The sequence below is a fragment of the Momordica charantia genome, assembly GCF_013281855.1.
Source record: "Momordica charantia cultivar OHB3-1 chromosome 11 unlocalized genomic scaffold, Mcharantia_2.0 BLBB01000011.1, whole genome shotgun sequence".
Classification (NCBI taxonomy): domain Eukaryota; kingdom Viridiplantae; phylum Streptophyta; class Magnoliopsida; order Cucurbitales; family Cucurbitaceae; genus Momordica; species Momordica charantia.
The window spans coordinates 4651154-4662973 of record NW_028275159.1 but is presented as its reverse complement, the minus strand read 5'-3'; the positions used below and the strand labels follow the sequence as shown (position 1 = coordinate 4662973).

At 35.9% G+C, this 11820-nt stretch overlaps 1 protein-coding gene across 1 annotated transcript; it reads right to left on the bottom strand.

Annotated features, from left to right (window-relative positions):
• Nucleotides 1–626: 626 nt before the first annotated feature.
• On the bottom strand, nt 627–9187 carry LOC111026017 (pesticidal crystal cry8Ba protein). Its single transcript, XM_022303984.2, has 22 exons — nt 8810–9187; nt 8076–8687; nt 6939–7129; nt 6692–6754; nt 6468–6602; nt 6218–6336; nt 5835–6140; nt 5384–5471; nt 5208–5313; nt 5011–5118; nt 4288–4451; nt 4022–4142; nt 3704–3928; nt 3430–3620; nt 3155–3322; nt 2946–3051; nt 2668–2805; nt 2382–2543; nt 2099–2299; nt 1333–1527; nt 1171–1242; nt 627–1077 (listed from the first exon to the last, which is right to left on the bottom strand). The coding sequence occupies exons 1-22, from the start codon at nt 8855–8857 to the stop codon at nt 958–960; spliced, it is 3639 nt and encodes a 1212-aa protein (XP_022159676.1). The 5' UTR covers nt 8858–9187; the 3' UTR covers nt 627–957.
• Nucleotides 9188–11820: the final 2633 nt, after the last annotated feature.

Genomic DNA, 11820 nt, shown 5'->3' with positions numbered 1-11820 from the left:
GCATTTGCAAGTAGGTTAATATATAGACTATAGTTTAGTCCATAATATTTTAGTGCTTTTTTATTTTATCAACAATTGGTGGGTGAAGGGAAAGCGAGCATAGTTCAATAGTAATATATATTTCTAATTAAGAGGTTGTGAGTTTGATCCAAAAAAAAAGTGCGCCGAGGTTTGAACTCTTCAATCAAACTGGTATATATTTCTAATTAAAAAGTTGTGAGTTTGATCCAAAAAAAAGTGCGCCGAGGTTTGAACTCTTCGATCAAACGTAAGGTTATTTTAAATCTCAACTTGATTGCAAGTTGAAGGTTATTTTATGTCTCAACTTTTGATAAATATTTCATCTATTATTTAAGAATGTTCAATTTAGTTTGGCATTTTAATATTTGAGGAAAAGGAAGGCAAAAAAAAGTCAAAGTTTTTGCTCATGTTTGTGGTTTTTTTTTTTTTAAGAAACTAGAAATATTTTTCTTTCAATGACTTGATAAGTAAAATTTTCAAACAATTTTAATATTTTTCTAATTAAAAATATTAAAACGTAAGAGAAACAAAGTAATAATTGTAATTATGTTGTTAATTCCAAGGCTTTTGTTTCTAATAAATGAAATAATTATATTTATACTCTATACGAAAAAAATAATAACTATAATTATGTAATATTACACATATACATCCTCTACATCTCTATAGTTATATAGTGCACTATTGAAGACATCAAAAGAAAATTTGGGGCAGCCGAGTAGCCAACTCCCTTTTACAAAATGGACTCAGCAGCTGCATTTTTAACACAACATTTCTTTCTTCTAATCAAAATTGACTTTAACATCTTCATGCTAACAAGATTTTAGGTTAGCACTTTGGCAAATCCTGCTTGTTGAATATTCATGCCCAAATCTACCACTTGTTTCAACTCAGATCCGTAGAGCACGAGCAAGAATTCGGTTGGCCTGCCTGCCCTCAATCTTTACATAGCATCGATCGAACTTCAGTGATTGAGGTTGGTGGCTCGAGGTCTTTCACTTGTAGCGAATTCCCAAGCAACTGTTGCATCTGCGAGGCAAATGTGTCGTCGAGAACCTGCAAAAGAACGTGCAATGAGAATGACAAATGAACCTGCATTTGGAGTTGTCATAATGACTTAAAAAAACAGTGCTTAAAGTAACTGCGTACCGAAACTGCGATTCGTGAGCCTCTATACCATGACCGGTTCTCTTTCCTGTTCTCCATGAAGCTTAAGATATCCTATGCCAAATAAAAATTAAAAAATGTAAGAACTCAAAGACTGAATTCTCAAATTTGGAGCAAAATCGTAAAATTCCAGATTCATCTTACCCGTCCCATTCGATCCCAATAACCTCGACATAGAGCAATAAAGACATGACTCTCGAAGACAGTATGAAGATGATTTATCGTGCTTGTCAACTGATCTTTCAGTGGCTGCATCCTGTTTCGTATTTCTGATTCAATCACCACTTCTTTGGAGTCTTGTAGAATTTTTTTCAGCTTTGTTGCACTTTGTAACTTCGTCTGCATACATAAAAAGAGACAGCTCATTAGTACTCCAAGAAATGTCATAGTTAAATCTGAAATCCCATGCTTTGTGCTCCATATCTCATTATAATTGATAGTGTTGGCGAAAAATAGAAAGAGAATTCACAAAATATCATTTAGATGATTAACAAGTTATATGACATTTAAATTCAACATCCATAGGTCATATTTTCTGTCTTTATTCTTCTTTTTTTAAGATCTATGGGTATTTGAGCTAACTAGCGCATACCCCGATTAACCTCATATGACACCTACCTAATCCCACTAGGTTTGGTTGTGGAAAATTAAATTTATGGGATGTTAAATCTTAGGTAGGTGGTCACTAGTTTAAACTCATTTCCTCTTGAAAGGCCCCAATAACTATTAGACCAATTCATGGTGGTTAATTTGTGTCTCTATCCTTGGCAATAATACAGTTCAATTCCTGAAGAAGTGTTATTCACAATTTTGATTACTCATTCCAGTTAGCTAAATATCGATCATCCAACGGAAAATAGAGAGCAAGAAATTGTAAACTAAAGAACCAATTAAGCAAAATGATACCCACGTTCTCAGCAAGCTTTTCCACTACTGCTTGCAAATAGTTTCTGAATTTTGCTCTGAGCATGACCGTGACTTCACTAAGACGCTCTCCAGGAATTATATTTCCACCTTCAGGAATGCAAGAACCCCACCGCTTAAATTGGGCTTCTATCTTTGGCCGTAGAACATCAAGCATCCTCTTCATGGAATTTAATAGAACCCCCAGCTGAAATCATCATTGAATTCGAATTCTTAAACCAATGGACACTCATATGAAAGAAAACCTTTATTTCTAAGTGCCAACGTACCTCGTCGGGGACGGTGTACAAGCTCACAGATCGTTTCGCAAGTTTCTGGACGTACTTAAGCCCAAACTTTTTGGGTGCTAAATTTTCTTTCAGTGGCGACAATACATCAGCATACTGCTTCTCCAACGCCTCCACTATTGCCTTTTCAATATCTGCAATAGCCTATTATCGAAATCCAAAGGAAAAAAGAAACTAAATAGATTAAGACTTATCATTAACGAAGGAAAGAAGAAGAAAAAATAAAGGTTCATTTTGTTATAGAACTACCAGGAGACTGTGAACTTACTTGCTCCAAAACAAAGGTGTACTCGGGCCATCGACAAATGAAAATTTCATAGTCACTCAAAGTTTCCTTTAATCGGTCATACATATCGTCGACAAAAGGCGTTGTAGAATGTTGAGTCCTAACTCCCGACCACTTAACCTGCATTTACATTTATATTAGCCATAATCACGAGTTTAGAAGAAAAATGAACTGAACGTGTTTGTTTCCTTCCAAATACAGTGATTGTACTCTCCATAAGTTGGTAACATTCAAAATATATTTTTATTAATTTGACTGACCTTATCCAATTTGCACGTTTCAAGCAATGATAGGCGCTTATCCTGGATCCACACCAGAATATACAAGTGGAACAATTCTTTTGCATCGACACCGCCTTTCACAGGACTGACAAAGAATGAAAAGTGGTGTTGGAAATTTTCAAGAACATCAAGAGACAAGAACTTTTCCCAACCATAACAAAAATAGTTTTATGTATAAAAAAGGTCACCTGATATTCCATCTGGCAAGATCCCTCTGAAAATCGGCAGTCGCAATAACAAGTTCTGCTACTGAAGGTGAAGGGCCAGTCGGTGGGCAAGCAATAAGGAAAGAACGCAGTCTAGTGCAAAGCTCCGTGCTGTATATGGAAGCAGACAGATTTGGTAGGTCTATAAAGCTGCAAGCAGAAAATTGTGTCAGCTAGCTCATCAAACCTGAACCCTAATTTGTAACAAACCTATCAACAAACAGTTATCCAAACATGTTTTCCTTAAAAGGGGGTACCTGGGAAGTATATTTTGATTATGGATCTCAATGTCAGAAAATATCTCCTCCTTAATGTTAAGACACACCCATTTCATCTTTTCGTAAGCACTAGACATAGTAATGGTATCTACCAAACTGCCTTCATTGTTGTTACCCATAAATTCATCTGTCTCACTCAAGTGCCTCCTTGATCTCTTCTTCACAGCAACCTGGAAAAATGCAAGTCTTTAGGGGAAAATTTTGAACATTTAACTCGACAATGCAATCCTACTGAGATAAAGTTTCTCAAAACCTGGAAATAATGGCACAAGGAAGTCTGAGCCTCTGGAGATAAGATATCATGAAGAAGTGTGTACAATTTAACTGCAGGTTCTATGGCAGGCGCTGCAACCCCAGTTGCTGGTCTGTAGACCTCCATAAGACCCGAGAGAGCTGCTTCATCAAGTGATTTGTAATTCTCGAAAGCAAGAGCAAGTATCTGCTCAAGTTGATCCCTAGTTTCACCTAAAATTCGGTTCTGAGAGGCAGCCAACAACATTAGCATTCAAATATAGAATAATATTGATAAGATAAGCATAAACTGGTTTGAGCTAGGAAGCTCGATTACTACCTCTTGATGACTCAACGTACTCTTGTCATGGCCCTTCATAACAACAGGCATGAGCAAGTCATACACCAAGGTGAGGCAGTCAGCTGTTGGCGTGGCCACATCCATGATATATGAAAGATATCTATTGATACAATGCAATGGAGGTAAGTTCATGGCTTAATATGTAAGCCATCATCAATATTCATCACATAGTAGTGAATAACTTTATTCAGTCTCAGCCATTTATGTAGAACGAATAAGTACTCAATTTAGCATAGTCCCATTACCTTAATCTGGTATATACTTCTGAAATGCCATAGTATGATGCAAACTCTGTCAAAAGCCATTTCCAGGAACCACTCAACACAAGATTCCTCTGTTTAAAATGCTGAACTTTCATGGCAACTTCAAGAACTAGGTCGTATGCTACTGTTTCTGCCACAGAACCACACTATGGACCACAAACAAAGAAAATATTTACAACATGTTCAAACTTCAATCAATTTAAAAGCTATTTCCTTGAAATTTTTAGGTTTCCTAAAACATTTATCTTTGTTAACAAGTTGAGAGCATGGTATGTGCTACAAATATAACTTTTGCAATGACTATAATACACAATGATCGATAATAAAAGCTCTGCAGAGAACTTCACAACCTATGCTTTGATGAAGCCTGCCTTATAATGCAACTTCAACTTGCAAAGACAAATTAATAAGCCGAAGAGATCCAATTAGCTGAAGAAATTTGCTTCTTAAAAACCATGAAGAAGCTCAAAAATCAGAAAGTGCAAATATTTTTACCAGATATCGGGAATTAAGAGGGACTCAGAAAAGAATATCAGATTATTTGATTTTAAAGACAATATCAGTGCATTATAAAATGAAGAAAAAGAGTTGAATAATTAAAATGAGATCTAACTAGAAAAGTAACATGGCTAAGGGAAAGGGATGTAAACTCGACTCAGGCAAACTATTAAAAAAAACACAACATGCACTTATTTAATATCGTACCTTTGGGTTATCATCTGTACTTGCTGAGTAATTAACATAGAGTTGAATTTTGCCCACGAGCTCATGTTCAGGCTCCTGATAAATAGACCACCAACGTAACTTGTCTGCCTGCATTAAACTTTAGAATGAGTTTTCTACTACAAGTCTTAGCATAGTTATTACTATTAGAGCACTTTCAGGGTCAAAGAGGATATTACTGGGTTATCAGCAATGGCAGCTACTTGAAGGAGGGCACGTCCAATATGCCTTCCATTGGAATCCTGAACTTCAGTTATTAGATCATCACCCAGACCATCTGGAAAGCTGTAAAGTTGTCAGTGACTCTCTGAAAAAAATTCCTAACTAAAGAGTGTTACATAAGCAGATAACATACAAAACATGAGTTTCTCCTGATCCAGCTTGCATTTTGACGGCATCCTCCTCGGCTAAACTTTTTAGTCTTAGCAAACATGAGTATGTTTCTGATGACAACAACAGAGGGTATTCAATGCACATCAAATGTCAACAAGCGGGTAACATGTAAAATAAAATTAAAGTGGACAAAAAATTTCAAGTCCAGTGTAGATATGAAGAAAGAAGGTGTATACTCAATCCAGTGTAAGAGCACATGTTCATGTGCTCAGTATAAATATATTTGGCATACCTCAAGGAGTAGAACCAAGAAAATATTCAACTATTATCAATCAATTATTACCTAATCTAATACAAGTTAGAATCAATGGTTCAAATAGCATCTACTTCAATATAGACAAGTAATTGCACAAGAAATTATTATGCAAGCATGCTTTTGAAGAGTATAATTTATAAGTACAAAGTATTATTACCTTGCACTACCTCATACGATGATGAATTGTTGCGCAGGGTTGTGACACCAGCTTTCAGGACTTTGGATACTTGTTTGATGTACTGGGTGCTTGCATGCACATATGCCATGCTTTGTCTTGATAGAGAACTGTTTGGAGGTACTCGAGGTGCAACACGAACTTTATGTAGAGCATGCCATCCAGAAACTACAGCTGACTGGAAGCTAGAAAATTGATACTTGAGGGTGTCCAGTTTTATTACAGGTGGCCTTATAGCTAAAATATTACAGCCTGTTGGTGGATCCAGCCCCATCTTCACTTTACGAACTGCACGATGAACAATGTTCAGGTCACGCTCATTGCCACTTGAACTATGGGACTCGTATGGCTATCATTCACATTACCTTGCACCTTTATTTTGCCTATAGTTTTCTTTGGTTTAGTGGGAGCTCCCTCATTGGCAAGTTCTGAAGTGCGCTTCACCAACAATTCATCCTCTGACTGTAAGAGTACCTGGCGTAAACTGCAGCATATGAATGGAGATGTAAGTTGGTAAATGCAAAGAAGTGCAAAATTTTAACTTAAGATTTAGATGCTTTGCATGGTATGCAGTGGAAAAATTATATGAAGTCGAAGGAAAAGAGATGAACCTACCCAAATGCATCCCGTAATACTGCACATTCATTTTCCAGAAACATTGGAGCTTCCATATTTTCCATTGCCCAAGCATGAAGACATAAACGCACGCATGCATCATATGCTATGACAGCATGCCAAGGCCCTAAAGCACTGATATTGGAATTAAAAACCCCATAAGAACACTCAATGTGATAAAGTCCATTATCAATTGTGAACCTAAACAGTTTAGATAGCAAAACCTGGCATTATATGTGGGGATGCGAGCTGGTCCTGAACTGCCAGCAGCTTCTGAATTCATTGGCCTGCAAATAGAGCAAGGAGATGATTATATATCCCATTGGCACAAAAAATAAAATGTAACACTGGAATGATATAAAACATAAACTAAAAAGGCATGGCGCAGAGTTGTTTCAAAATCCAAAGACTTGCCTGAAAACAGACCTTTATTTAGACACTAAACTTTTAAAAATAAATAAATAAGCCAACCTGACGAACTGGTCGCTGCTCTTATTTCCATGCTGGAGCTCAACTCGAGATGCAGTTCTATGATCATGTGTGCCATCAGCCTTCACATATTCATTTTTCTCAGCACATTGTTTAATTTCCTGAGATGGAGCACAAAAAGGAGGGGCACTGGGAATATCGTCTTCATCGGAAAACCTTCCATTCTGCAGATCCTGCAGATTAGACTAATTTAGCATCACAGAGATGGAAGATGAAATTGCGTTGAAGGGTGGTTTCGAAAAGAAAAATAATAATAACCATTTAAAAATAAAAGGAGGAGGAGAAACATTAAAACCACTGTAACTCTTGTCAAATAAGTTCAGATTATGATGACCGCAGGTAAAACCATGAAACGGACATGTTTAGTTGTTCTTAGCTGTTCTTTTTGTAGTCTATATTCAATTCACGATGTAATACAAGCCATAGAACAAATTTTCAGCTTTCTGTTGCTTCTTGAGATACTCCCGATGTAACTTGCTAGAAAAAAACCTTACGAGTAACTAGAAATGTAATACCAACTTTCTTTCCTCAAAAATTTTTACAAGCATCATCTGATGCACAACTATCCTGCGTCATGGAACATGGAAAGGATCCAACAGCATGCCTTAAAACTTGAGTGATTAGCTGGCCACAGGGCCACATGAAAGTGATTGGGAGTCTATATTTTTTAGCACTCGCCACCAGGATATTCCTTATACGCCCAGATGCAACATTTACTATTAAAATGTTCATCCCTTTTTCTACTAGGTTTTATATTATAATAATTAAGAAATAAAGTTTAATTAAGGCGAATTACCAAAGGACGGTAAAAAGAATAGCCCCAAAAAAAGAGAAACCAAAAACAAAAACATAAACAGCAAAAAAATTACAAGATATTGCTCCAATTGTTAAGGATGAAAAATAAAGGAAAACAGCAACACTTTAGTGAGAACATCAGAGAGAGGCACTGAAATACGCTGCACCCCAAGCCCCCCATAGTCCTATCTCTCTCTTTATCATAATGAAATTTATAGTGTGTTTCTAACAACAGAACTTAGAGCTTCTCAAAAAATAACCTGACAAATAAGAAAAGGGAAAAGCCACAGAGGTCTAGCTTATTAGTTTCAAAGAAATGTAAACCTTAGGCGCATTTTCCACATTGATACGTGATGGCAGACTTGATGAGTAGCCCTCTGAAGCCATGGAAGCTCTATTCCTGGGTATAGCCCCATTAATACTTCCCCCAACTTGTGTAGTAGAAAATTCAGAACTTGCAGCAGAATCGGAAGAATCTTCTTCTGTATAACCATTTTGCCTAGTTGGGTATCTCCCGTTTTTACTCGTCATTCTTTCGGGCATTTGCCTACGACCCCCTGCCAACGTTTCCCTCGATGAACTAACATCCGAGTAAAAATCACTCCCATTATTCGACCTCCCTTGCAAATGATTTCCATATCTATAAGCATAACGATTCAGGACTCTGTTGCGTTGGGGGGACGAGTCTAACGAATATCTAGTTCCATAGACATCCTCCTCAGAGTCAGTGCTCATGTCATTCTCTGAAGCAGACGCACTGTCATCCACACCAACAGCAATGGTTCTCGAGACCGGAATCGCACTTGCCGGCAAGTGCCCACTCCTGAATTTCGACGGCGGCGGCAGTCCGAATCCCCTTCCTCCAGTACCAGCTCTGATGCCGGTAATTGGATCGGCTCGAGACCTCATATTTGAAGTACAAACCCCAGCATCGTTCTGTCAAATTAAAAGAAAAAAGTGCGAACCCATCAGTGTAAACAAGTAATCAAATGGTAGCAGAAATTTGCACACTATAACAAATCAAGAGCAAAATAATAGGGATTGAAGAGAAATGATACCTCGCGAACCCATCGAAGGGCACTTTTATCAAGTCCTTCGGTGAACATACTACCTCCCTTTCAGTCCGACCTACCGCAAAATCAAATCTCAAACGTCTCCAAAGTTCAAGCTAGAATCATCATCCAGACCACGAACTCGCTTCAGAATCAAAGCTCAGAGCTCCTTTCTCGAAACAAACTCGACAAAAATGCAATGCCGCTTGGTAAATCACGCAGAATGACAGGGAGAGAAGATCGACAAAGAACGCTTCGGAGTACGAGATTTGAAGAAAAAAAATCAAGAAAAAAGTTTGCTTCGCCTACAAGCTTTTTAGCTCTGAAACCCACTGCAAACCAAGGGGCTGCCGTTTCAACTTTCAAGTAGTACTCTTTCGCGAGCTTTTTTCTCCCTCTCTCTCTTTTTTTTTTTTTAAGATTCCGTCTTTTCTTGGAAAATAATATATATTCCACGAAACGGCGTCGTTCATGTGGAAAAAAAAGAGTGTTTTTTTTAAATTCATTAATTAGGCCGAAATTAAAGGGCACGTACTTGATGTGGGCGCCGTGAAAACGTAACGGACAGCATACGTGGCATGGGAAGCCAGTCCCCCACAGCCCCACTCCGTTTTATTTCATTTTTTAAAATTTTTTAAACAGAAAATTTTGTCGAACGTTGAAGTGGGGACGCAACGCTTTGCTTTCTTTCAGATTTACAAAAATTAAATTGTTGCCGTGCCGCTGGACGACGACTGGCAACCGGTTCACATGGGAGTGCGGGCCCCACCAGGCCCCCACTTCCTGTCTTTTCCATTGCACTACGGTCTACTGTCTGTGCCGGTGGCAGTGGCCAATTTTATAATCTGTAATTTGAATTCGAGCATACATTCCAAAATTTTCAAGTTTTTAGAACTAAATTATTAATATCTTAAACAAGAAATAGTTGTTAATTATATATGTATAAACTAGTTAAAAACTTTAAAAAAAAAAAAAGAAAAACAAAACTTGCGTGAAAAGAAAAAGACAGGTAAATGAAATGAAGAGAAGAAGGGCTATGAATGCAAGGGCGGGACGGGACCAAACTGTACAAAGAAACGGAGTTTGCAGAGCAGAGATCCGCTCCCTAACCCTAATTACATTTCTGGATCCAGCAATCTTCAATCGACTGAACTGGAATGATTTTTACCGTATTTACAGTCTTCATTATTTAATCTAATCACTACCTTTACTCGATTTCTAAATTATTATTATATAATTCAATACCAATTGAGGGTGGAGGGTCTATCTCATGACCTCTTAATCAGAGATACATGTCTATATGTCAATTACTGTCGAGTAAAATTTGTTTATATTTTTTTCTTTTAAGTTAAACACAGTTGGATGAGTGAAGGATTGAACCATGACCGATGAGATAATAGATTTAGAATCACCTATTTTTCTTCTTTAAGCTAGAAAGTTATGGAAGAAAAAGTTTTGGATAGTGTTTATATATATATGTTCTTGAATGTTCCCATTTGTTTTAAAAATTCTTTTATCCTCTCAAAAGTTTCACTTAAATACTACCGTTAACCTTTCATAAGTATCTCAAAAATATTTTTTAAGTAAACATTTGAGAATATTTTGAACGAAAAATTGATTTAGTAAGAGTTAGAATGACATGACAATTAACATGAAAGTTTACCTAAATTAAGTTTGAAAATAGCATAAATATGAAAAAAAAAAAGTTAGTATTAAAGTAAGGTTATGACAAAATTAGGTAGAAATGAGAAAACAAATTCTGTTGACAATGCAAAAAGAAAATTTGATGACATTGAGATGTTGATTGCCACATTGTTTAAAATTCTGACATGTCAACTTTTAGTTTAAAATATGGAAAAAAAACTTCGCTCTTTAATGGTGAGGATGATTGTACTCCTTACCCTCACATGACCCTATAAAAACAAGACTAAGTGTTGATTGTTGTTTTTTTTATTATTTTATTAAATATCATTAGGTGAAATCTCCTCAAATCTCTTTGAATTCTTTCTCCCTTCTTTTTCTCTCTCAGTACAACTTCTCACTCCCTTCTTTTTCTCCCATCTTCATTCTCTTCTCAACTTGAAGAGTACTATAACCTCATTTTTTTCTTGATGCAACTCAAGTTTATCGAATGAAAAATGAATCTCCACTAATATTTATCTACAATTTAAAGGTACACATATATATAATCTAATTTTTATTTTTCATAGTTTTAAATGATTGTTGAAAATTTACGTAAATTGCATAACATTTCTCTTCTATTATTTCGTTATGTCTTACTATCTTCTAATTTTAGATAGAGGCTTTCTGCAATTTGTTGTTCATAGCCACTTTTGCAAATGAATATAATTTGAAGAAGTTTTGAAATATTGGATTAAAGTTATTAAATTTATTTTTCGCCTCCTCACCGTCAAAGAGCGAAGTTTTTTCCTCTAACGAATTTTGTCTAAATGATATTTTTGAAAAAATCGCAAGTCATTTGTTTGTTTTTTTTTTTTGTAATTTAGCCTTAAATTTATTGTTTATTGACCTTTTAAATTTCAATCTGATAAAATTTAAAGAAAAAAGATGAAGAAAATATCAGAATGGACTTGTACGTAAAAAAAATATAATCTATTACTTCTAGACGAGATCAAGGTGGCTGTGAAGGTATAGAATAAGGAAAATACTTGTCTCTTGAACAATTATGGAAAAAGACAATAAGTGCTTTATTCAACCGGAATTAGAGTTAATATTATTTTATTAAATTAAAATATCACTTTTTTAATATTCATAGTCATTACGAAAAGAAAAGTAAGTATTTCCTCATCTTTCATGAAATGACTAGATCATACCGAAAATGTGGCATGTGTTACATATTATAATGACCAATTATTTGTCTAATAAAAATGAATGACGGATTATTAATATTCCCTACAAATTAAATTCAGACTGTTCTATTTCTTATAATATCAGTTTATTTAAAAAAAAAAAAAACTGCGGTGTACTTTTCATAATCATACCCAAAATGACGTGTA

What these genes read in the sequence shown, in the direction of transcription:
- LOC111026017 (XM_022303984.2), bottom strand. Translation starts at nt 8,857, where the DNA reads ATGTTCACCGAAGGACTTGATAAAAGTGCCCTTCGATGGGTTCGCGAG. An exon ending in TCAGGAGAAACTCATGTTTT is followed by an intron (nt 5,314 to 5,383) that starts GTATGTTATCTG and finishes ACAACTTTACAG; the next exon opens with CTTTCCAGATGGTCTGGGTG. An exon ending in GTACGTTGAGTCATCAAGAG is followed by an intron (nt 3,929 to 4,021) that starts GTAGTAATCGAG and finishes GCTGCCTCTCAG; the next exon opens with AACCGAATTTTAGGTGAAAC.